Below are 24,695 nucleotides of genomic sequence, written 5' to 3'. Positions count from 1 at the left end.
ATGCTTGCTGTAGATTTTCAGTGTAGGCTGTACAAGGTTTTTACAATATACTTAATGGCCCTTCATTAATAAGCTAAGAGAACAACAAAAAGCTGATGCTTCGTGGCAGCTCTAACCTTTTCACCTATTCCAAGAAACATTAATTTCAATAAGTTGTTAATTCTCTAGATTCTTCTGTCATTTTAATTGGATAGTCTTAGTCCTTAACCATAGGAGTATATAAATAAATCTTCAAGCCTACTGCTGAACGTTAATATTTGATGCAGTTACATTTGTACATAAATATATAGAAGAGGTTCCATCTTAATATATCTTAACATTTATTGTATGTGAAATGTATTTGAAAAAATTTGGGAAAAACAAGTTCTGATATTGCTATCTTTACTTAAATTTTGTTTACACAAGATTACCAAATAATTTACCAGCAGCTAACAATTGTACTTCTGGATATTCGAGTACAAGACCTTTAAGCAATAGCAAGGCATGTCTGTATGCCTGTCTGAGCAATACAAGGTGCCCTTTTCACAAGATGTTCTACCAATTCCCTTTTCAAGAATGCCGTAAGGGAAATACTCAGAAACCTCTCATCAATCAATTAGATCAGAGAATTTGCCTTGAAGAGGTAGATTAACAAGAGGTGGAAGTTTGCTCTTTCTGCACAATGGATATACACTTGTGTAACCATGAAGGAATGATATCTGCAATAACTTCAGTATGAGCCTGTCTCTGAAGTACTGCAGGAGGTTTGTAGGAGTTTGATGATTATTCCACTCTATTCACATCCACAAATGAACCCATGCATAAAGCACTATTGTGTCAACAGTGCCATCATGTGGTAACATGGGTGTAAATTCAGACACTTCTAGAAGAACCATTTTAAGAGGGATAAAGATGCACTGAAGGAGTATACTACAGTCTGAGAGTGGGGCAGAGTTGCTTTGAGAAATATTACCAGTCTTCCTTCGATAATTATAGACAACTGGACCTGCAGCTCACCCCAAACTGAAGAGATGACCCCAGTTGATCGCTGTAATTGTCCAGTTATGTGATGCTTATACCTGACATCTCAGAGCGCAGCATTTTGTCTTTCTCTTTCATGGGAGAGAGGTCATAATCTGGGCCAGAATTTGTTGCCCATCCCTCGTAGTGCCTTGAACTGAGTGGCTTTCTAGGTCATTTCAAAGGCAATTTCAGTTACGGGTCAACCACATTGCTGTGAGTCTGGAATCATATGTAGGCCAGATCAGGCAAGGATGGCAGATTTCCTTCCCTAAAGAACATTAGTGAACCAGATGGGTTTTTTTTATGACAATTGACAATTTTCATGGTCAGGATTCAAGATTTCAGGATTTTTAATTCCCAACTTTTTTTATTGAATTCAAATTTCACCATTTGCCATGGTGGCATTCAAATCTGGATCCTCCAGAGCATTACACTGGGTGTCTGGATTATTAGTCCAGTGCCAATATCACAGTGCTACTCCATCCCCAGCTGATTTTGTAAAAGCTCAAGAAATATTCCTGTTAATGATCTTGGGTTACATTTAAAGGAACAGGATTGGAAAATCATCAGGACAGGTTTTGGAAATGATCATACTCGATAAAACCCATATAGAAGGCTCCACATTTTTAAATGGTTCTTTAAATATATGCAGTGAATAAAACTGAATTAGTTCAACAGGTTACCTTTCAGGGACGACAGAACCTTCTATCCATTAAATAGAAAAATAAACCTCTGCTTTCAACACAATGCTTGGAACAGTGACAGTGGGAGTCCCTTTAAAAATTCCGTGTGTCAATAATATGACTGATGGTTCATGACTACGTTATTTTTTTAATAGTTAATAAATAATCTGCAATTCCTTACCCACTGTTCTCTTACTTAAGGAAGATGAAATCATGCCTGCAAAGTTTGAAGAAGAATCTCTGATCTGGGTCGCTGCAGAACAACCAATTAAAGACCATGCCTTCTTGAGCCCCAAGATTTTGGAACTGTGCAGTGACCTCCCTATATACTGGCTTCGCCCAACATATACAAAAGGTAACCCTGTGCTGATGATGAAACAACAACTATTTACTACTGAAGTTTCAGTTGTAAACCCTACATAGCAATGGCTTCAGATGAGACAAAATGCTTTTGTGGAATCTGTATGAAGGTCTTGTCGGAACAAACAAAAAATTAATTTGGGTTTCAAATAATCGGCAGGCTTGAAATTTAACTTTGAGCTTCTTTTGTTCACCCTTGCACTGACTGCTGTGACAAAGTGCTCAAAAAAAAAGTCTAGCTCAACCAGAACATTGATTAGAAACACAGATCAGCATTGTGGACATACCCGCCATTAAAATTTATACTTTTAATAAGTCAACTGATCAATGAAATCAATGGTAGAACCATGGAATCATTAAAGGAGGCCATCGGGGGGTGATTTTGGGCCCGCACTGTCTGCTGGAATGGCAAAACATGCACAAAATCTGGAGAATGTGATTCATCCAAGTTCCGACTTTACTGATTCCACGTTGGTGGAGTGGCATGAAACATGCTGTGGAACCACAGAGAGCTCATTTTAATACATTAGTATGTCAGTAACAAACACTCTCTCCAGGACTTCTCCCTCACCGGATATTCAGCAGGTGCTAGCATGGCATCATGTGACAGGTGTGGATTATGTACCTACTAGCAAAGAGCCTTGTTTGTTTTTCTTCCCCTTCATGCTCGAATGCATCTCCAGTGTTTTGTAAACATTACAGTTAGATAAGAGGAAATTAAACTTTGTAAAAGCCTCGTAAAACCTCTTGGGTTCATGTCACACTATTTGTAACCCCCACGACTTGCCTGGGCTTGCAAAATCTCACTAACTATCCTGCTGGAAACAATACACATCTCTTTAACCTGTGCTTAATCCTCTCTCCATTCACATTGTTTGTACCTTTAAGATTTGATTACCTGTAAAGACTCGCATTCCAACCATTATTTTATAAATTGAGTTTGTGTCTTTATACGCCCTATTTGTGAACTGCAATCCCACTCACCTAACGAAGGAGCAACGCTCCAAAAGCTACTGGCTTTTGCTACCAAATAAACCTGTTGGACTTCAACCTGGTGTTGTGAGACTTCTTACTCTATTTATAAAGCCCAGGATCTAGTTTACTTTATTAACCACATTCTCAATTTGCCCTGCACCTCCAATAACTTGCACACATATATACCCAGATCCCTCTGCTCCTGCCCCCACTTAAGAAATGTGCCCATTATTTTATATTGCTTCTCTTCACTTTTCCTACTGAAATGAATCACTTCAAACTTCAAACTAAATTTAATTCGCAATGTGCCTGCTTGGCCTTTCTGAAGTCTCGGCTCCTCACATTTCACAATAAATCAAAGTTTTGCGTCATCCACACATTTTGCAATTGTACCTAATACACCCAAGTCTGGGTCATTAACATATATCAGGAGGAGCAGCAGTCCCAACACCGATCCTGGGGAACTCCACTACAAACCTCCAGGCTGAAAAATATCCATTAACTACAAGTTTCTTCTTCCAATCACTCAGCCAATTTTGTATCCATGCAGTTACAGCCCCTTTAATTCCATGAGCTACAACTCTATTCACAAAACTGTTTTGTGATACATATCAAATGCTTTTTGGAAGCCCTTGTACAGCACATCAACCATATTACCCTAATTTAGCCAATCTGTTATCTTAAAAAACTCAAGCAATTCAGTTAAACACATTTGCCTTTAATTCTGGGGTTCCTTAATTATACCGCATTTCCCAAAGTGAATTTACATTTTGTCCCCAATTATCATTTCTGGAAGCTGGGAAATCATGCATTGGCATTTTAATTAACTGCATATCTAAGTTAGTTTCAGATGAAGTTCAATTTCTGCTACTTTATTATTCCTGCCACTTTGCAGATGGGCAGCATAAGTAGAACATGTTATTTGGAGATTTTGTAACAACACTTAATGAGTGATTATTCATGTGCCCCTTTCATTTTGTTGATTGTGAATAACAATGAAGTTAAGCAAATGATGTTGGATACATATATAAAGTGCATTAAACTCTAATCTCCAGTGGGTTCCTTTTGTCGTAACGCATAAGAACATAAGAACTAGGAGCAGACGTGGGCCATCTGGCCTCTCGAGCCTGCTCCACCATTCAATAAGATCGTGACTGATCTTCTTGTGGACTCAGCTCCACTTACCCGCCCACTCACCATAGCCCTTAATTCCTTTACTGTTCAAGAATGTATCTATCCTTGCCTCAAGATAGCCTCAACTGCTTCGCTGGGCAGGGAATTCCACAGATTGACAACCCTTTGTGTGAAGAAATTCCTCCTCAACTCATCCTAAATCTGCTTCCCCTTATTTTGAGGCTATGCCCTCTAGTTCTAGTTTCACCCGCCAGCGGAAACAGCTTCCCTGCTCGTATCTTATCTATTCCCTTCATTATCTTATGTGTTTCTGTAAGATCTCCCCTCATTTTTCTAAATTCCAATGAGTGTAGCCCCAGTCTACTTAGTCCCTCCTCATAAGCCAACCCTCTCAACTCCAGAATCAACCTAGGGAATTTCGTCTGCACCCCCTCCAGTTTCTGAAAATAAGGAGACCGAAACTCCAGTTTGCCCACAGTACTCCAGTTATGGCCTCACCAGCACCTTATACAGCTGCAATAATTCACTGATTCTTTTTCTATCGTTACAGGATTTGGCTGTCGCTGGCTAGACATTTATTGTTCATCTCTTGGGCAATCAGAGATAGGCAACAAATGCTGGCCTAGCCAGCAATGCCCACATTATGTAATTGAATTTTTTAAAAATGCATGCTTCCATTAAGCAGGGTCTTGCACCATTGAGTGAGCCCTCACAAAAATTGACTCTTAACTATCTATATACAATACGACGATTTGTGTCTATTGATGCATATTATATCTTTCTGGATGGTTGTGTTTTTCTCCCATTTCTTGTAGAATCATAGGACTACACTGCACAAAAGGAGCCCATTCATTTATTATACCTGTGCTAGCTATCTGCTGTCCAATTAGTCCCACTCCCACACATCTACCTTATAACCCTACAAATGTTTCCTTTTCAAGCATATATCCAGTTCCCTTTTGAAAATTACTATTGAATCTGCTGCCACCATCCTTTCAGGCAGTGCATTCCAGATCTAAATGACTCTCTGTTTAAAAAGTCTCCTCATTTCCCCTGATCCCCCCAAAATTATGAAGGACTTTGATGTGAGTGGATAAGGAGAAACTCTTTCCACAGGGAGAAGTATCGGCAGCCAGGGGATACAGATTGAAGATAATTGATGAAAGAACCAAATGGAAAGATAGAATGCGTTTCTTTAATTTATGAGTTGCTTTGATCTGGAACGCACTGCCTGGAAGGGTGACAGAAACAAACTTAACTGCAAGTTCCAAAAGGGAATTAGATAAATACCTGGGAGGAAAAATGTGCAGGGTTACAGGGAAAGTGCAAGAGGGTTGTGACTAAATGGGGTTTTTTTTCCTCAGATCTGGCATAGTTTCCTTCAGCCCTGTAAAATTCGTTCTCAGTTTGGTGGTATTTCTAATGCTGTTTTCAGCCAATGGAAACCAAATACAGTTTGCCCCATTAACTGTGGGCTGGATTCAAGTCCCACAATTGGATAACATTGATGTTAATGTTTAAAAAAAACTTCCTTTTGGCTAGTCAATTTGCCCTGTTACTATCACTGTTTTCACAGAAGGTCAAAGGAAGAAACGATCAGTGGCCGATGAGAGACCTGGGATACTTGATCCTTACTATAATGAGTTTGAGTACGACACCGGTGTGGTAGATGAATATGGTCAGATTGTGGGAGTGCCTGCTGAGGTTGACATTGACACAGCTGATGTCCAAGCTCAGGATGCAAGACCAGAACAAAGAGTAAATGACACAGTTCCAGAAGAAGAAGGGGGCCCGTCTACTTTCAATGCAGAAAACCCCTATCACGTAAGTATTGAACTGCCTTGAAAGTGTTCCAAACAAGCTTACAAAGAATTTGCATATCAGTTAATCCAGTAATAGAACCTAGCATGAATATGGTAGAAGTCAGGGGTTCTATTCGTAGACACGCAGGGTAGAATAGGTGTAGGGTGATGCGGCGGTGCGGGCTTGTTGGGCCGAAGGGCCTGTTTCCCGTGCTGGGTTGTTCTTTGTTCTTTGTTCTTTGTTCTTTTATATCTGTGCCAGAAACAAGGTTAACATGTCAAAGAATACATTAAGAAACATGTTTATATGAATGTAATTCTACTTTAATCACCAGTTATGATAGTCTGTAGACCAAATTATTTCTAACAGTGTAGCAAACACATTGACTACAATCATATAGGCCATTCCCCAGCTTGGCCCCATGCAGGTTTCATCTTTCAGGACACAATTTCCAAATCATGTAGTTCTCTGAAGTAAAATTGATTATGCAGTTCCATGTGGTTGAAATTGCTTATCACCCTCAGTCTTATTTTCCTGCTACAACCTTCAGGTTTTTAACATCAGAGCATGGTGTCACCTAATCACTGTTAAGTGATTTTGTCTTGTACTGTCTCCAGCTCTTTTTAAACTTTATGTCCTGTTCTGTGCCAAGTGGCCTTCGATTGCTTGAAGAGCTGGCAGCATATGAAATAATCACAAAACATGAATATTGCAAGGTATTTCAGACTATGCAACCCTAAAGTGGCATCCTGTATTTCCAGGTGACTAAAAAAAATTAATAAATGACCTTGCACAGAAACCTTGGCCAAGGATTCCCATTCCCATTCTCATAGGGCTCAAATGGTGATGGGAACAGAAAATCCTGTGAGAGGGACAAATTGCATTTCAGGCCGACATAATAGCCTAATGCAATTGTCCCCACTCCCCGCCAGTGACATAACAAAACTCACGACATTCAATATTGGGAACTGCATTATCCTGATAATCCCCCTTCCAACTTCTTCGTTACATTACCATTCGCATTGGCATGAGGGCATGCCAACATGAATTAGAACTGATTTCCCATGGCATGCACCTAACAGACAGACCAGCCAGAGGAGCTCAGGTGAGTCATTAATGGAAAGAGCTTCCACTCAGTGACTGTCAGCAGACACAGATTCTTCAAGTTTGTGCCCTTATCCCTGGGAACTCACGTGGTGTTTACAACTTGCGGCACTCACAGGTACCAAAACAGTTTGTGGTTCCTGGGTGACAAGGATTGTCCCTTGAAGAGGTGGCTGATAACCCCAATCCATCACCCAAGAACTGAGGGTGAGGAGAGATACAGCAGCAGTCATACCTCCACAAGAGCAGTGGTGTAGAGAACCATCACACTGCTTCAGATGCCTAGACTGATCCAGAGGAGCACTGCAGTATCCTCCAGAGCGGGTTTCTCCCATGGTTGTAGCACGCTGCACACTGCACAATCTGGCTCTGGCAAGGGGGTTCCTAGTGGAAGCTGAGAAAAGTGAGGCAGCTCCACAAGCTGATGCACAACCTGTGAGCACAGGTGAGGGTATTAAGGCAGACAACAGAAACGTTCGAGTGGCAGGGACACCAGGGATGCTTTGATCCTATGAATCTTCAGTTAGTCACCCATGGCTTTGATGCATCCTCAAGCGAATGGCACTGCTCTTTTGCAAGAAATCATTAAAGAGCCCAAGACCAAATGGCAGCCCCACACAATGCCATAGAGATACAAACCTGCGTTGCATCTGGCAACTGTTCAAAGCATCCAACCAACTCAGCCCATTAAAGACAAATAAATGTTTATGTTACTGTCCATGAAAAGACTAAAACATTTAAAGTTGCAATCCCCAACACAAACTCTGAAAAATGAACACAAATAACATCACCCACAACATGCCTTGTATACTTAAGGTTCCTTAAATTTTTGCCTCTGGGCGCTGCGTCTTGGTGCCACCCACCCCTGCCCATGGGGGCTATCCTCTGGCTGGCATAGTCTGAGCATACCCCACTTGGGAGGGTGCATCTAAACTAGTGGCTAGGCACTCCTCAGTCATTGCAGCACCATCAGATGTAGCGACCACTGGGTAAAGGAGCTGCTACCCTCATGCTGAGCACCCTGAGAGGAGCTCACAGAGATGACAGACAATGTGAGGTATGTTTGCACTTCCCTGTTCACCATTGATAGATGGGCATCTAACAGAGATCCTCGAAGCCTCATCCATCTCTCACACTGGCATTGACCTCCTGAGGTCACAGTCAGTATGTTGGATTGCAGATCCAAGGGGAAGCTGATTCTATTTCTCTCATGCCTCTCCATGAGAGTCGCCACTGTCTCCATGGAGGAGGCTGTGCTCTCAGTGTTAAGGGTTAATGCAGTACCCACACGCTGCATGAACTCCTCTATGTTGGAAAGCATGGCACACAGACCCTTATAAATATCTGCCAGATGTTTCTGCGCACCCCACTGGACATCCAGCATCTGCCATCTGAATGACATCCCCAGAGGCTCATCATCTGCCTTGGACTCAGCCTGGTCTTCATTTCCAGCAGTGTTTCCAATGTTCCCACCCTGTAAACTCCCAGACTCTGCCCGCTCCTCACACACTGTGCATTACCCACAGAGCCAACAACCCTATGTCCACCGACGTTTGAGTATTAGTGCTAATGCCTGGTTCTGAGAAACAATGTGACGCTAGTGAAGGTGCAGTGCCTTCCTCAGAGATTAATGGGAGGTCCTCAATTTTGACGGTGACTCCGACTGATGGCGCATCTGTGGGAGAAAGTCAAAATATCGGCACATTCAATCAGCATGGTCGCTATGCATGCTGTGCAGGCTGAGGAGACAATGGAGAGCTACTGAATGATGCCATCTGCCTGAAAGCTTCAAGGGGCACTTTGACTGTAATAGTTCACTTTCTGATTAGAAGACCCTATCATGTTTCCAGTACCAGCTGCAGTCGCAGCTGCAGTCTTCATCCACGATGCCTGGTGACTGGAGAAACGAGCTGGCTAGAGGTACTCCAGCTCCAGTGCATTGCTTTTCTGCTTGGTGTGGATATAAAGATTGGGAACATCACCGCCCATTCCTCGGCGCTTCACAGTATCATGGCTTGTCTTCAGGGGAAAATAGAAAGCCTCGTTAGTGCTTTTTCTCACTGAAGGCCAGAACTGAAAAAGAATTACACAAAGATTGATTATTTAGAATGCACTGTAGGCAAAGGCGGTGGAAGCAGGGCTACGGGGAAAAAGTGGGACTAATTCAAAGGTATGATGGGCTAGATATCCTCTGTCTGTGCAGCATCATTCTCTGATATTAAACTTCTTATGCTTGTTAAGTTTATATCCCACGAGCCAGCTTCTGCATGTTCTCTGCCAACCTTACCGTCACTATAAATATTCACAAGGCACTATGTTGCTGTAAATAAGTGCTAAGCTGTATTCTCGTACGTACAGCATAGTATCAGATATTAGATCCGGATTCTGATATACAGTGTGCACGTTTGACAATGAGCTACTGGAATGTGATCCACAAAACATAATTAGAGCAAATGTTCCAAGCCTTTTCTGAAAGATTGACTACAAAGTTGATGATGGAGCTGCAATCAAGTCAACCAGTTGTCAAGACAAATAAGCATCAAATGTTTACAAATGAGGGAATGGACATGTTTCTTTCAGAAACAAACACTCAGGAAAATAAAGTATGTTGCATCTCAATTGAAAGGTTTAATGACCAACATCCTATAGGAAGAAACAAAGTATCAGTTGCCCCGATGAGCTAAAGCAAATCATTAGAATATTCCCTGGAGACATAAAAAGTGGGAAGAATGTGAACTGATAATAAATGGACCGATCTTTTATGCTGTTAAAACAGTATCCTGCTTCCCATGGAGCCACCGAGTTCCTCAAATGAATAGAACTTAGAAACAGCAAAGACAGAGACTATTGAAGCAGAATTGAAAGATCAGAAGAAACAAAAGAAGCTGACTGACAAATATTTCAAAAATTGCAATGGAACATGACTGATGAGGATCAATTTGTAATCTGCCGTTGTGTGTTTGCAACTCCCTAATGAGGAATTTTTCAGAGGTTGCACGCAGATGTGATCTAAAGTTGGAAACTGTCAAATTGAAAATACAAATTGAAGCTAATACACTCTCCCTCACAACCTCGCTTCTCCAACTCCCGGAAAGCAAAGCTTTTGAAGAGGAGGTAGTTTTGTGATATGCAAGGTTTTGTGATGTACCTGCTGATATCATGTTGCACGTAGATGAAAATCCAAGACTTCTTTCCTCTTGGGGATTAACCTCAGTAGCCTAAAGCTGATCTGTAGCATTCAAGTGAATTTATATGAGATAGGAAACAATTGAAATAACAGTGGAAAACCCAGCCTGCAAAGTTTATTAGAGGCCTAATCAATCTACTAGGAAGAATTCTGCCAAAAAAAGGATTGATGTTAACATTATTCCTCAATCAAATGATACATATCACACTGACAAATCACTGGGCATGATTAAGCAGCTCCATTAGTTGCGGGAGCAAATTACGTAATAGCTGGTAAATTGTGCAAGCGGGTAAAAATGGGATTTGTGTCAATGAGATCTGACTTTTGGATCTTCCCTGCCCTCCACTGATGATGTAATCAGTTCATGCCCCAGCGAGGGCAATCTGAAATTGCACAGAGTGCTGTTAAATCAGGCAAGCAAGGCATCTGTGAAGCCGATGCGGTTCCCACTGATTTTCTCACCTGATTCAGCACTGCAATTTTAGGAAAATTGTGCCCGCTGTACCAAGATCAACAACTAAAGACATCTGTAATGTTCAGAATTATACTTAGAGAAACATATGAAAAATCTGTCCAGAATCTAAACGCACACGATGTTAGTAAGCCTACAGTGCAAATCATTCTTAGTCACATTTCCAGAGGCAATATCAACACTCATAAACATCAAAATCCCACTTTGTCTACCAGCCTTTGAATCAATATATAAGAGAAAGCATTTGCAATGACTTCAATAACACTGAAAGTGTTATTCTCATCTTGTGCGAAGTAATACAAATAATTGTACTTTCTTTTATCAAAACTCTTATTTTTTTCGTGTCAATGATGTTGCATTAGCAAGTGTATATATCATAGAATATCATAGAATCTACAATGCAGAAGGAGGCCTTTCGGCCCATCAAGTCTGCACCAAATATATTCCCACCCAGGCCCTATCCCCATAACCCCATGCATTTTACCCTAGTTAGTCCCCCTGCCACTAAGCAGCAATTTACCAAGGTCAATCCTAACCTGCACATTTTTGGGTGGGAGGAAACTGGAGCACCTGGAGGAAACCCTCGCAGACATGGGCAGAATGTGCAAACTCCACATAGACTGTAATCCAGTGAACCTGGATCCCGGCACTGTGAGGCAGCAGTGCTAACCACTGTGCCATCGTGCCGTCACTGGGTGGAACAGGTAAACACAATGCTCTTTTACATTTGAGACCTGGCTGTGGATCCTCTAACCATTGATCAAGGCCATAAATTGAAAATCTCCTCTATAATTTTTACAAGGCCCAAAATGAAGTAAGCTAATGGTCACTCAATTCATCCTGAATAGACATTGGTTTATAATGCCAAATGGGCCAGGATTCAGCACACTATTGGAGAAAAGCCATAGGAAAGTGTGGAACCTGGAGAACAACCTACAAGGCCAACTTAGTATAATCAAGCTTCTGCTCGCCAGTACTGAAACTGACACACTTCTAAAAAACTTTTTAAATTCATATGCAAAAAGGTTTTTGCTAGGATTTTTTAAAAGGGACAATATTGGATGCCCTGCTCCCCCATTAATAAACGGGCTCAGGATCACAATGCATGATTAGCTTGCACTTATTCTTCCGATGCAGTTCGAACAAAAATTTAGCACTTCCTCCTGGTTACCATGATTGTAACTTACAGCCAACACTAATCATTGTTGAGTGGCTGCACTCCTCACAGTTCAGGCAGGGTTAGCACCACTTAAAGCTAGGCTTGCATCTTCTCAAAAGAGAATGCAGTCTGGCTGCAACACTTGCTATAAGTGGCAGTGTCCAAACATGAAGAACACAGAATAATGACATAACAGGGCTGAAAGCAACCTCCAACGTTCTCCAACACAACACTGGAAACCCTGGTGCAGGAAGCGAACAGAAGGTGAGAGGTTCTTTATTCATGGCGGACTAAGAGTCCCTCGAGATAGGCATTGCAAAGCCAGTAGGAGCAAATAACCATTGGAATCAATGCCAGCAGTGTAGCCTCAAGGACATGGATACAGAGTTTCAAGACAATCTGTGGCCTTAAAGAAGTGGTTACGGTGAAAGTATCATCAAATGGCACACCAACCAATCTCTATCAACCACAACTTATACCTCACATTCTGAACTTCACTTCACCCTCACGCACTTAGCACTGCTGCAAATCTCATATCCATATCTCAGACTTGCACACGCTGACAGCTATTCAACAGTGACAAACACAAACAGAAACAGATTACACTCACTGAAGTACTTTCTAATAGATAGTTGCAGGCCGGAGAATTTAACTGGTGGGATTATATCCTTATCCTGACAGAGGAGATGCTTCAGTCCATTGCTGGCTAAAAAATGCAGCTGGATTGAAACCATTGGATGTGACACTATGCTTGCACCAAAACATCCCACTTTCCACTCATCTCAGTCTTTTCTGATTCACAAACTGCATATGGTATAAGCATGCACCTCTTGCTTGCTCCACCATCTCACTTCTCAACTGTACCTTTATGCTGCTCACCTTTCAGATATCCAAGGAGTGCAATCTGACTGGATAAGTGGCAGAGCAGGAAGACAGTGAGGCTGAAGAAACAGTATCATTCACTCTCATACTGCAGCCACCAACTCATATACTAACACTGTCATTTAGAGGACAGTTCAGAGGTGGCATCAGCACATGGTGCGACACCAGGCATGAGTGGCCTGCAGCCACAGGAAGTGGGAAAGTAATAGGTGCCAACCCAACTGGAGGGCAAAGTCACACACCACTTCAGCTACAGAGATGAAGACTGCTTGAGAGTTCATGGCTCAGGCACCTTCACAGTCACATACAGTCATCCTTTCCTTGCTGTAAAGTCGAAGGGGAACTTGCCTGTGCATAACTAATAAGGTTCTAAATGCAGAATCTGGTGTGGGATCCCACATGCTGGCCGACGGTAAAGATGCTACATCACAGAGCCGCCTCCCACTGAACTTAATCTCAAAATGGGAGAACTAACTCGGCCCAAAGCATTTCATGGTAATGAGGAGCAATAAGTGTGAATATTTGGTATAAATGCTGTTACATTACATTATAACTCAGCACCATGCTTAAATATCCGGGATTAATCCATTGTTCTTTGTAGAAACTGGATATTACTTTGTATGGCATGACTAAAATCCCAAATCAGATTGCTTATCGAGCGTGACATAAACTTCTGTCTGCCTGCTTGTCTAAGGAATAAAAGGAAAATTGGGCCTTCTTTGGTTTGCATGCACCTAGTGGAGAAAGTTTTTCTCTCAATAGTATATCTAATGAAATTGTAAATCTATTTATAAAGATTCATGATATAATTACTCATAATACACAAAATTTCCAGTCAAATCAACCAAGTAATGGCAATGGTGGCATGATGCTTTGGTCACCACTGACCCCATTCTTTGTTCCTAATTGAGAAAAGGTGGACCTGAAGGAAGATGACAGAAAATGGGACAAAAATATCAACATTTTAAAAAATGGTATATTATGCCACACACAATGTTTATCTTACAGATGTTAAATGTGCCATGCACTATAATTGATTCACTTGTAAATAATTTAATCTGACAATTCTAGGGTTAGACATTAAGGCCAGAATTCACTGACCACCCCCAAGATAGGATTTTTCAGTCCCGCTAAGCACCAAATCCTCCATTCTCGCTGGCAGCAGTAGCAAGTGTGTAAGTCCAGAGAATTTGGCCAAAATATTAAAAGCTAATACTGATGACAGTAAAATTATCTTTTTGTAGAATAATGCACATTTAGTATAATGTTAACTTGTAATAAAAATATAGATACAAAAATGCTGAACATTTATATAGAGTTTGCATGCATTCTTATCTCATTAACACCTCTATCTATGTCTTATCTGCTAATCAATTTAGCTGAAGATGTTTTTAATACTTTGGACTGTTAATAAATTCATAACGCTAAGTCTTTCAGTATATAATAATGATGTCTGGGTTAGTAGAAATGCTTGAATTATCTCTAAACCATAATACAATTTCATTCATTGCTAATACTCAAGATTGTATAATAGGTAAGCTAAGATAGATGCATGTGTTTTGACTTTAATCACATTATAGGTGGGTTTGGAAATGAGAACCTGGTTGCAGTATTTGTGCAGAATGAAATTTCAATTGAATTTAGTTGACGAAAAGTATCAACAATGAAGATGAACCACAGACCCATTTGCAGGACACAATTTAGGGAGAACCTAATATTTTGCACCCAAAACAAATTAAGTGTTCATGCACAGAACATTCACAGAAAGGGCTACTGATGCCAAGGATTTTTGTTTTAAATATTTATTCTCAGGTTATGGAAATTGCTGACAGGCTGTAATGTGTTACTCATTCCCAGTTGCTGTGAGAAGGTGGAGGTGAATCTATGCGATTAAGGGGGTTAGGGCGGAATTCTCTGAGGCAGCAAGGCCCAGAGAATTGAAGACTGGAGGAAAGTAGATTTTGTGCCAGTCGCCAAACCCACTGCAATCTTCCCAGCGACCGGCAGCAATCTGGTCCAGCCAGAGCGGGTGGGAAGCTTATTAATATTCAAATACACACATTTAACTACAATTACCAGAGTTGTAGCTGGAGTCAAAGAGCTGCTGCTATTCACAGCGGAATCTGCACCAGGCAGTCTTTGGTACAGGTCTTGTCAAGCATCGACCTGGCATGTCCAAGGGTTGAGGAAGCATCATCAATCCCTCAGCAATGAGAGGTATCCACCCCCCGCAGCACACAGACGTGACATTTATCCGACCAAATGCTTCCATTCAGCCTCCCTCAGACCTCCTAGTCAGGCTGCCTTATTCCATAGATACCCCCAACCAGGCTCCCATCCCATTTCAGAATCCCTACTTAGCCTCCCTTCAGGCCAAGCAGCTTGGCAGTGCCAAAAGTGCACTGCCCCCTCGTTTCCTGGCACAGGTATCCTGGCCTGGTGCCTTGGCCCCCAAGAGGGTTCAAGAAGGTAGGTCCAGTTGTTTGCTGCTCTACTGCTGCCAGGCTGCAGAGAAAGTGTCCCTGAAGGATCATGGGGGATGGGTGGGTCCGGCCAGAGGCCACGGGTTGACCTCACCACTTTCTGCCAGGATGGAGGTGTTGTGGCTGGACTGCCCCTTTTAGTCCTGGCAGACCTGAAGATCACCTCAGCATGGTGATTTCAGGCAGCCCTGTGATCAATATTTGCATTTCTGACTGCCAGCTGTGCAAATTCTGAAGTGGTCACTTTAACCTCAATGCCCCCAGTCACATGGCAAGATTTTAAATCATTACAGCAATCCATTCTGCAGCAGAGAATTCCTTCCTCTCTGTCAGAAGCTACAGATGAGCTCACACCACTTCAAAGTCCTCTGACAGAGAGGAGGTGTTAATTTTACCTGGGGAGGGGGAACGGGGTTCCATTCTGCCCAGTGATGCACCCAGCCCCAATGTTTGCACACAGCTTTGAGTTGAAGTTGCTGTGGCTTCCCAGGAAACTGCAGTTGTTGAAGTTCTCTCCATTGCAATTGAAACCTTTGACCTGTAACGACTTCAATACACAGTGTCTCGTAAAACATACAGCTATCAGAATAAGGGATTGCTATCATCCTGCAGCCTGTCAATCAGGATTATGATAGTCTGGTATAGTGCCATAGGCCTTTATGTGTGTTAATAGTGATAAACTCCTTGGGTGCATCATCCAGCTCCAACTGTTGGTGCACATGATTCATGTTGAATTTAGTGTAAGTTAGACCTCCAGCTAGCTTGGTGCATGGGTTCTCTATTTTAGTATTATTTAATGTCCAATTTTGTCTGATTCACTATTAATACATAGTTCCCACATAGTCGTACAGTTTGTCTGGCTTAAATATTGGCACAATGGGAGCTGCCTCCTCCGCAAACTGCACAAGCTTGATAAGACCCAAATCTTCTAACCATCTAAGTTCAGTTTCCGCTTTCTCTTGTAGTGAATAGAGCACGTGTTTTGCCCTGTAAAATTTTGGTATAGCCTCTTGATGCATACAAATTTTGGCTTTCAAACCCTGTATTTTGCCTAGCTCTTCTTGAAATACCTCCTGAGGAATTCATGTAGCTCCCCTTTAATCATTTTGGAAATTTCGAGCCAATTCAATTTTATTTTCTGAAGCCAATCTCGTTCCATCAAGCTTGGCCCTTGGCCCTCAATTGCAACTAAAGGCAGTTGGACAGCTTACTGTCTGTAACTTACAGGTGCAGCTGTTGTTCCCATGATCCCCATATACAAAGTCAGCCTGCTTGCAGTATTTCCGAATCTCAGAGGTCAGAACCCTCCCTGTAGGTATTGATAAGTTTGCTCTCGCACTACTGAGGCAAGACTCCTGTGTCTACCTCCATCTTGAGCAGATGACAATCAATACAATTGTGATGGGAGCCACTTTGCCCACTTTAATATTACTCAACCTGTATGCAGCTGATCTTTCTTAAGGATTGCTCTCTATGGTGTGCATCAGAGCTGGAATGTTTTTTTCTAGCACTGGGCAGGTCCTGTTTAGCCTTATTCTTGCTTCTTGTATGCTCCTTCCTGCTGTAGGCATAACACATAGCTTCCCTAAGCCTATACTTCTCCAGGGGTTGGGATCCTCCACACCAATAAGATTCTTCACAGTTCCTGGTTTGTAAATCGAATTTCCTCCATCTCTTCAGTTTTGTTCTGTACTTCTTTATTAAACTCTGCCCCCACATCCCTGGCGCTACTGCCATGAGCAGTTTCTGTTCAAACTTGGTAGACTTTGCCAGCTTGTAGGCTTTTAAGTTCCTCTGTGCCTTTTTCTGCACTTTCCATAGCAAGGGAAATTTCTAACACCTTCTTTAACGGTCATTTCTACTTCTGCTAACAGCTTCTTCCATATGGCTGCATTATTCACTCCAATCTAGCCGGTCTCTCCACATGTTAAGGATAGACCCAAATTCACAACGTTTAGCCATTTGGCCTCAAACTTACCATGAAAGCTACTACCAGCTCCCCAGGGGCTCTTGCCTTTGAGTTGAACTTAAATCTCTGCATTGTTTCTGAGAGCTTAGGGTGATAATTCCCTTTTACCATTTCTATGCACTCTAGGCCGCGATGCTCCACCGCAACCCACAATTTTTCTGACGGGTCGCAGTGTAAGATGCGCGTCGCCGACCTTATTCTGGGATTTACGCATGCGCCAGGAACGCATGCACCTCTCCCAGAGCCAGCGAACAGGCGCTGGTCAGACCACGCTGGAAACTGGCGGGAAGGCAGATAAACAATTTGAAGCCGTTCTAAATGTATTTTAAATATGTTTTCAGTGTAATTATCGGGAACTTACTGGTCCCGATTGAATCTCCCACTCCGTCAGGAGTACTTTATTTTGGAGGGGTTTAGACAAGCTCCCCACATTTGGGGAACTAGTGGGAGATCCCACCAGGATGAAGGGGCAATCGAGGCCCCCTGGGGACAGGCAGTGGGGGGTGGTGACCCCTGGGCATGGGCACCCTGGCAGTGCCAGCATGTGCCCTCTGGCACTGCCTAAAGGGCAAAGTGCCCAGGCCTAAGATCCCCATCGGGCATCAGGCAGTGCCAAGTGGATAGGGCCTATTGTGAGCGGGGTCTAGGGGCAATCGGTGGGGGTGGGGGATCCCACTGCCAGTCTGCAGACAGGATCGGTCTGGGATGGAGCAGGCTGGGTGGGGGTGGGGTGTGGTTCTGACCCCAGTGGGTCGGGGGGGGTCTGACCAACGGGGGCTTGCCATTGCTGCGGTGGGAGGAGTTGGACTGAAGGGTGCTCTGGGATGGGGGGGGTCAGGGCTGGTCCGGGAATTGTTGTGGGGACTGAGATTGGGCCATGGGGGGCATCAGAGGGGCAACACTGCATTGGTCCTGTGCTGGCCAGTGATCATGCTGGCCAGCAAACAGGGAGACTGACAGATCGGGGCCACTTGTATGCGCAGAGCTCCAGAACTGTCAGACTCTGGCACAAATAGGCCCTGCCCCTCGGTTTTTAATGATATTCACAGCCGGGACCTCTGCAGTGAACAAAGTGCAGAGATTCGGATGAAAAGCTGAACTGACAAAACAGTGAGGATCAGAACAGTTTTCCTGCTAATTCAGTGCTTTTGGGAGAATCGCAGTCCTAGTTTCTGTGAGATTTTAGTGTTAGGGTTGTCTGGGAAGTCAAGCTCCTTAGCAATTTATAATTCTGGACACCACAGGCTATTAACAGAATTATCCTCTGCTTCACCATCCCTGCATTTCATTTGCTTTGAAGAAGTATCACAGATTTTCAATGTATGGACCCAATCCTTCAAATTAGGGTAGAATGGCTTAAGCTTTCCAAATAGAGGCATTGTGATGACACTGACTTGCTTCAAATGACTTTTACACAAGGTCTGCTCTGCTGTTCTCTGTACCAAATGGAAATTTCTCCAGTGATCCTCAGTGCCAAACTCTTGGAAAGAGTTGTGGAATAACAAAAGAACAGTTTATTAATGGATATAACTATTTACAGAAAGTGAGAAAGATGCTATCAATTACTTCAACTTCAGTCTCTAGACTGACTGGGAGAGCCTGCGCTCAGCCCCAGGATTCGCTGCTTCTGATTGGCTAAACAGGTCACATGACCCTGCAAACTATCACCTTTTAAAGGGGCTCGCTCCTACAGGAGCCAACATCAGTCAGTCAGCACAGAAGTAATAAGAGAACGGGACATGCTGTGAATTGAGACACAATCTTCAAAAGTTTGGATCAGCTCAAGTTTACCAATAAATGGTATTATTATCTGATCATTTTGAAAGATTTTGAGTGGGATTTTATGGCCCTCTTGTGGCATGCTTTCTGGCGGTGGAGGCAGCTTGCCATTGGCTGCCAGCCTGATGTCTATGGTGTTTTGCATTGCTTGCCCATCCTGCTACCATGGAACTGGCTGTGAGATGAGGTCAACTTCGGTGAGACCAGAAGGTCATGTAGAGCCAGAAAATCCCCCCCTGCCCCCCCACACTGCTCCACCCTCTCCCCCCACCCCACCACCCCCCCCATCCCCATCCCTTAGTATTTGACAGCTCCCTTCATTATCAAATATTAATTTTACAAGCTATTTCAAAATGAAACTTCAGCAATTAGAAAATTGGACATTCCATTGCTTGGAAAATGCTGCATTAGTAAACCTTTTTAGATTGCCTTTGTCTGTATAATAGCTTAACCAGTTGCTTTAAAATAGGGCATGCTGCATCATATACTGCTCTGCTGTCCGCTGAGGCCAACTACAGATTTGGTCAGAGACTCTGCATAGTGCCCTCCAAATACCAAGGACATTTTTAATGTTGCTAAAAGGTCACCTGTCAGATTGACTATGTCAGAAGAACTAAACTGCTAGGAGATGTTTCTGTACCTATAATTTTCTGCTTTAAAAATTGGAGACTGTAATATTATTATGTTACACTGGTATGAAATCAAAATAGTAAGAGCTTTCTTCAGGGTAGTCGTGTTCCTTCCCAGAAATGTTATAATCACTGTGCATTGGCCACAGATTCAAGATCTTAGAATATGACAGCACAGAAGGGGGTTTATTCAGCCCATTGTATCCAGGCCAGATCTTTGAAAGAACTATCCGTTTAGTCCCATTTCTCCACTCTTTCCTCATAGCCCTGCAATTTTCTTTTTTTTCAATTACATATCGAAATTCCTTTTGAAAGTCACTATTGAATCTGCTTCCACCATTCTTTTAAAAGACAGTGCATTTCTCTGCATCTCCTCTCTGCATCTTTTGTCCACTATCTGAAATCTGTGCCTCCTGGTTACTGACTCTCCTGTCGGCTGAAGCATTTTCTCCTATCAACTCTTGTCAAAGCCCTTCATAATCTTAAAAGATACCATTTTATCCCCATTTAGCACCGGCAGACATTTAAGATCTCAATGAAAGTGTATATATCTGAATATTATAACATAACTGAACATGCCCTTCAACTTTGTTGATCTTGACATTTGTGTGTCTTTTATGAAGAGTTAATGGGGTGCATGTTAGCATGCTGGTGCAGTGATTGATTCAAGTTTTCAGCTGAATGAACTGTAATCTCGATCTCAGGAGACACGCTATAAAGAGTTGCCAAAGATTACGTTTCTCATAACCCTTTCAGTCGAATCTTTTGGGACCATCACAATGAAAGCAGCTTCTGCAGGCAGAACTGTAAATTCTTACCTTCTGACGCTAACAGTATTGGAATTGCAAGTGTCATGAGATGGTGAGGAAGCCACAAAGAGCATACTATCTACAGCAGGACAGCAGGCGAGCCACAGAAGAGAATGCAGCAGACAGTCTTTCCAGTAAAATCTTTTCTCCTTGAAATTTAAGTAATGTTATAAAAAGCAATTGAGTAAATGATAATCACCAGCTTCCAAGTGTTTTTCCTCTTTTTAAATGATATTTCAACATGAGAGTCAGATTTATGTGTAGGAATATTGATGTTAGGATGTTAAATTGCTTAATATGTCCATTTAAATAGCCAAATAAAGAATTTAATACAAATGCGTAACGAATTGATAGAATACTGCCAGTAGAAATTGCTACACAGTGGGGGTGGATTTTCACAGACTATCTCTGATTCATCCATCAGAACTGATGGAAGCAGGAGTTACTAGGAAAACTATCCCAAAGTTCTGAAGGCTGATTGGAAGAGCATCCTGCTAGCAGGCTCATATTTATCCATATTTTTAACGTTAATTTTGATCAACCGGGTTTCCTTAGCTTTGGGAACCCACTGGTTCCAGGAGGTCATGGACTACTAGGTCAAGGAGATAAATACTGTTCTATGTACCTGCTGAATCCAGCTCCATGCAACCAACACCCCTCTGACCATTTTGCTCTCCCCACCCCCTCATTCTTAAGGCCTTCAACTTTCCACATCTGACTCTTTGACTCCTGTTAACAACTCCACTGTTGTTAAATACGAAGATACCCCAAAACCTAAAAGGGTAAGTTGGATCACTCATTCTTAACGGTGTGTATTTTCAATTTGGTATAACTTGAGGAAAGATATGCAAACCAGTAAGGAACAGTTTCCCCCCAACCATGCACATACATTTCCCCTAGCCTTGACCTCTGACCTTGATCCAGAGACCACTGGTGCCTCAAACCTCCTACCCCAATCAGATCTCCAGTCCAGCTTCCAATCCTTCAAGCCTCAGAACCCAATCTTTCTTCTTCATCCCCCATTCGATGCCACCCCACACCCCCCCCACCCCTCCCCCCCACTCCCCCAAGCACGATAGGATCGATCCCAATATCAGATTCTCCAGTTTAAGGCTCAAACCTACCCAGCCCTGAAGTCTGTCCTGCAGCATTCCCCAGCAGACTGCAAGTCAAACTTATCAATCAGGCAGCTTTAGTTCAAGAGAGCAGGCCAATGTCGTCACATGCACAGAGGTTTTCCACCCGCTATGAAGCCCCTCCTAATCCAGGCAGGTTCTCATGATGGGGATGGATCAAGGTGGGTTAATGGTGGCTAGAATAAGAAGAAACTGAAGTAAGCTCTGGGCTACTCTCATTAATCAGGTCAGCTTTGCATTGTCGAAGACTTGGAGGTCAATCAGTTGGATCCCTTCAATTTTAGATTGAGGATGAGGAGGGTGGAATCAGGATTTAAAAAGCTGCAGAATAAATAGCTGTAGCTGACTGAATATCTGAAACATAAACATTAGAAGAAGATCATATCATAATAAAATTCTTATGATATATTGGTGATGTACTGCACCTGTGGAATTTTACACACTGCCCCTTGAGCTTCTCCACAATTTGATAGGTTCAAAGTAGATCTGATTGTTGCTTGAATTTTACTTTTCTCGTCTACCTCTATACTATTTGATCACCTTGTTAATCAGGAATCAATCTAATGCAGCCTTAAAAATGCTCACTGGCCCATCTTCTTCTGATCTCTGGGGAAGAGAACTTAGCAGACTAACAACCCTCTGAAAGAACAGAATTCTCATCTCCATCTGAAATAGGAGACCATTTATTTTTAAACCATGACCACTAGTTCTAGTCTCTCTCAAAAGGGGAAATTTCCTCTCCGCATCCACCCTGTCAAGACCCTCAGAATTTTGATTTGGTAAGACCACCTCTAATTAGATAGAGACAGACCTAACCTGTCCAACCTTCCCTTATAGAACAGAAGTCCTTCAGCCGAGGGCCAGGGATTAGTCAAGTGAATCCTTTTCTGAAGTGCTTGTGATGCTATTATATCCTTTTCCAAGTAAGGAGACCAAAATTGTACATTATATTTCAGATGTGGTCAATTTTCTGGCAATAGTCATTTAATAAGTACAGTCAACTCGGTTAATTGTGACACATGGACTGCCAAGCCAGTAAATTGTAGCAAATTTGCATACGCTGATTTGTCTCTGCCAGGGTAAGATTTATATTTGTTACAGGAAATCAGTGCTTTTTAACCTTGGAGCAATAACTTTCCTCACCTTAGCAATTCAGAAATCAAAGTAGTTGGTCATTACTATAATATGTTGCTTTTATATAAATGTAATTGAAAAGGAATGAGTTTCAAAGCAAAAGAAAATATGTCTGAAAGCACACAATACTAAAATCTCTCTCTTACTTTTCCAGCGAATCTTGGAAGGTGAGAGTGGCGCCATGACCTTTGACCCTTTGCTGGATCACAATGGAATCTGTTGTGCTGAGTGCAGACGCAGTTATTCACATTGCCAGCGTATATGTGAACCTCTGCGTGGCTACATCCCTTGGCCTTACAATTACCGAGGCTGCCGTGTTGCTTGTAGGTTGATTATGCCATGCACTTGGTGGGTAGGACGCATACTTGGTTTGGTGTAAGTTACTAAAGAAGTCCTTTTTTTAAATGAAGTCCCACCCAATGACAAATAACTGTTGGCGACGAATTTAGTAAATGGTTATTGTTGGAAAGAATTTTCAGAAAGAAATAAAGTGCCTTTGTAACACTATCCGTTGAAGCACCTCAGTCCATAACAACATATTTTCTGCAGATGTACTGTTACTGGAGTTTGGTTTAAAAATTGAAATGTTCCAAGCCCCTTCAAATTGTGTAAAAGCTAAATAATATTAGCCAAATGTAGAATTACACAAGATGATCCTGTTTATTTAGAAAATTGTACAGACATTTGTAATTGTGCAATAAAGCATGCAGCAACATGTATGTGTGCTTAGATCCTTATTTGTACAGATAATTGGTGGTGTATATGTAACTCTAAGATTAAAGAGGCCAATTAATACAAAAGAACTAGATGACTAGGACTGTTAAATGCTTTTTGTTATTAAGCTTAATTTTCCAGTTATTAAAGAATGTCATGCATTGTCATTTGTTATTTTCCCTTTAAATTCAACTTTCTCTGCTATGTGCAGCACAGGCATCCAAAGACATCAACACCATTTTGTGGTTGTTTTTAGTAAATAAAGCAAATCAACCTGTAATAATTTGTCTCCTTGAGTGTCGATAAGGAAATAAGTTTCTGTTCTAATCTGCAGTGATGGCAAGATGCTGGTTTCATTTTCTCTGGCATGCTGGGTTTTTGATGTCAGCAATATTGCTGTAGATCGACAAAAAACAATGGTCATAAAAGAAGGAGGGCAATGTGGAGGTGTACTGGACTGCCTTCAAACTTCTCTCAGCACCCAGCAGGGAATGGCGGAAGCTTGGCCAACAGGCTATCCAGCTGTTGCCTACTCAGCTGCATGGATCCATGACTTCGGTTATGGAGTAAAATATTTTAAGTTTATACTCCAAATACTCCAAAAGCTAAAACAGAAGTGTATTTTGTTCAGAACCCCACTGATGTTACCTGCAAAAGTGTCTCAAAACTCTGAAGGATATTTGAAACACTGGTGTATATTTGTTTGGAATAATGTGAGGAACCGTGTACAGTCCTATGAAGAACCAATGTAGTCACTGTGTAAACAATTAATAAAGTATAAAAACACAAGGAAGACAAATATACAACTTGACACTGAAGTATATTACTAACTAAACATGCGATTTTATCTGAAATTACCTCTTCTTTCCAAAATATACCCACATTCCCTGAACTCACTGAGACACCCTTTTCAGAAACAACATCTAATTTAGTAACTTTTAAGTCAAATCCAGCTGCTAGTCACCACACAACACAATTTAGATGACCAAGCCTTTTCCTGGTTCAGCAAAGACAAAATACTGCATCCTTTGGAGAAGAGTATCTGCAATCTGCCATGATTCTAAATGTTAAATCGAACTGGTCTCTGCCTGACTGTTAGAAAACTAGCCTCTTTCCCCAGTAAGGGTGCTAACAGTTGCATTATTCAGTTTTTTGATATTCCAGTCTATGGATTTGGCTATTGACATCTCTCAAATTCCTTGCCTTTAAAAGTTATTATTGGTATAACCCCACTGCTCTCCAGTGAACAGTTTTTCTGATATGGCAATTCGCACCACAAAT

The 24,695-nt window shown here is 42.0% G+C and overlaps 1 protein-coding gene across 1 annotated transcript in view; it reads left to right on the top strand.

Moving 5' to 3' along the window:
* The window catches only part of cnmd (chondromodulin), a 54,498-nt gene extending 31,096 nt beyond the window's left edge, over positions 1-23,402 (top strand). The window contains exons 5-7 of the mRNA XM_080197871.1: positions 1,887-2,040; positions 5,731-5,978; positions 22,855-23,402. Coding sequence (XP_080053997.1) covers positions 1,887-2,040; positions 5,731-5,978; positions 22,855-23,079 — 627 coding nt within the window. The 3' untranslated portion in view covers positions 23,080-23,402. The remainder of the gene's footprint in view (positions 1-1,886; positions 2,041-5,730; positions 5,979-22,854) is intronic.
* The last annotated feature ends 1,293 nt before the right edge of the window (positions 23,403-24,695 follow it).

This window comes from Carcharhinus amblyrhynchos, chromosome 10 (genome assembly GCF_965287045.1).
Source record: "Carcharhinus amblyrhynchos chromosome 10, sCarAmb.v2.hapA, whole genome shotgun sequence".
Classification (NCBI taxonomy): domain Eukaryota; kingdom Metazoa; phylum Chordata; class Chondrichthyes; order Carcharhiniformes; family Carcharhinidae; genus Carcharhinus; species Carcharhinus amblyrhynchos.
The sequence above is the reverse complement of the archived record's forward strand: the minus strand, read 5'-3'. Positions and strand labels throughout refer to the sequence as shown.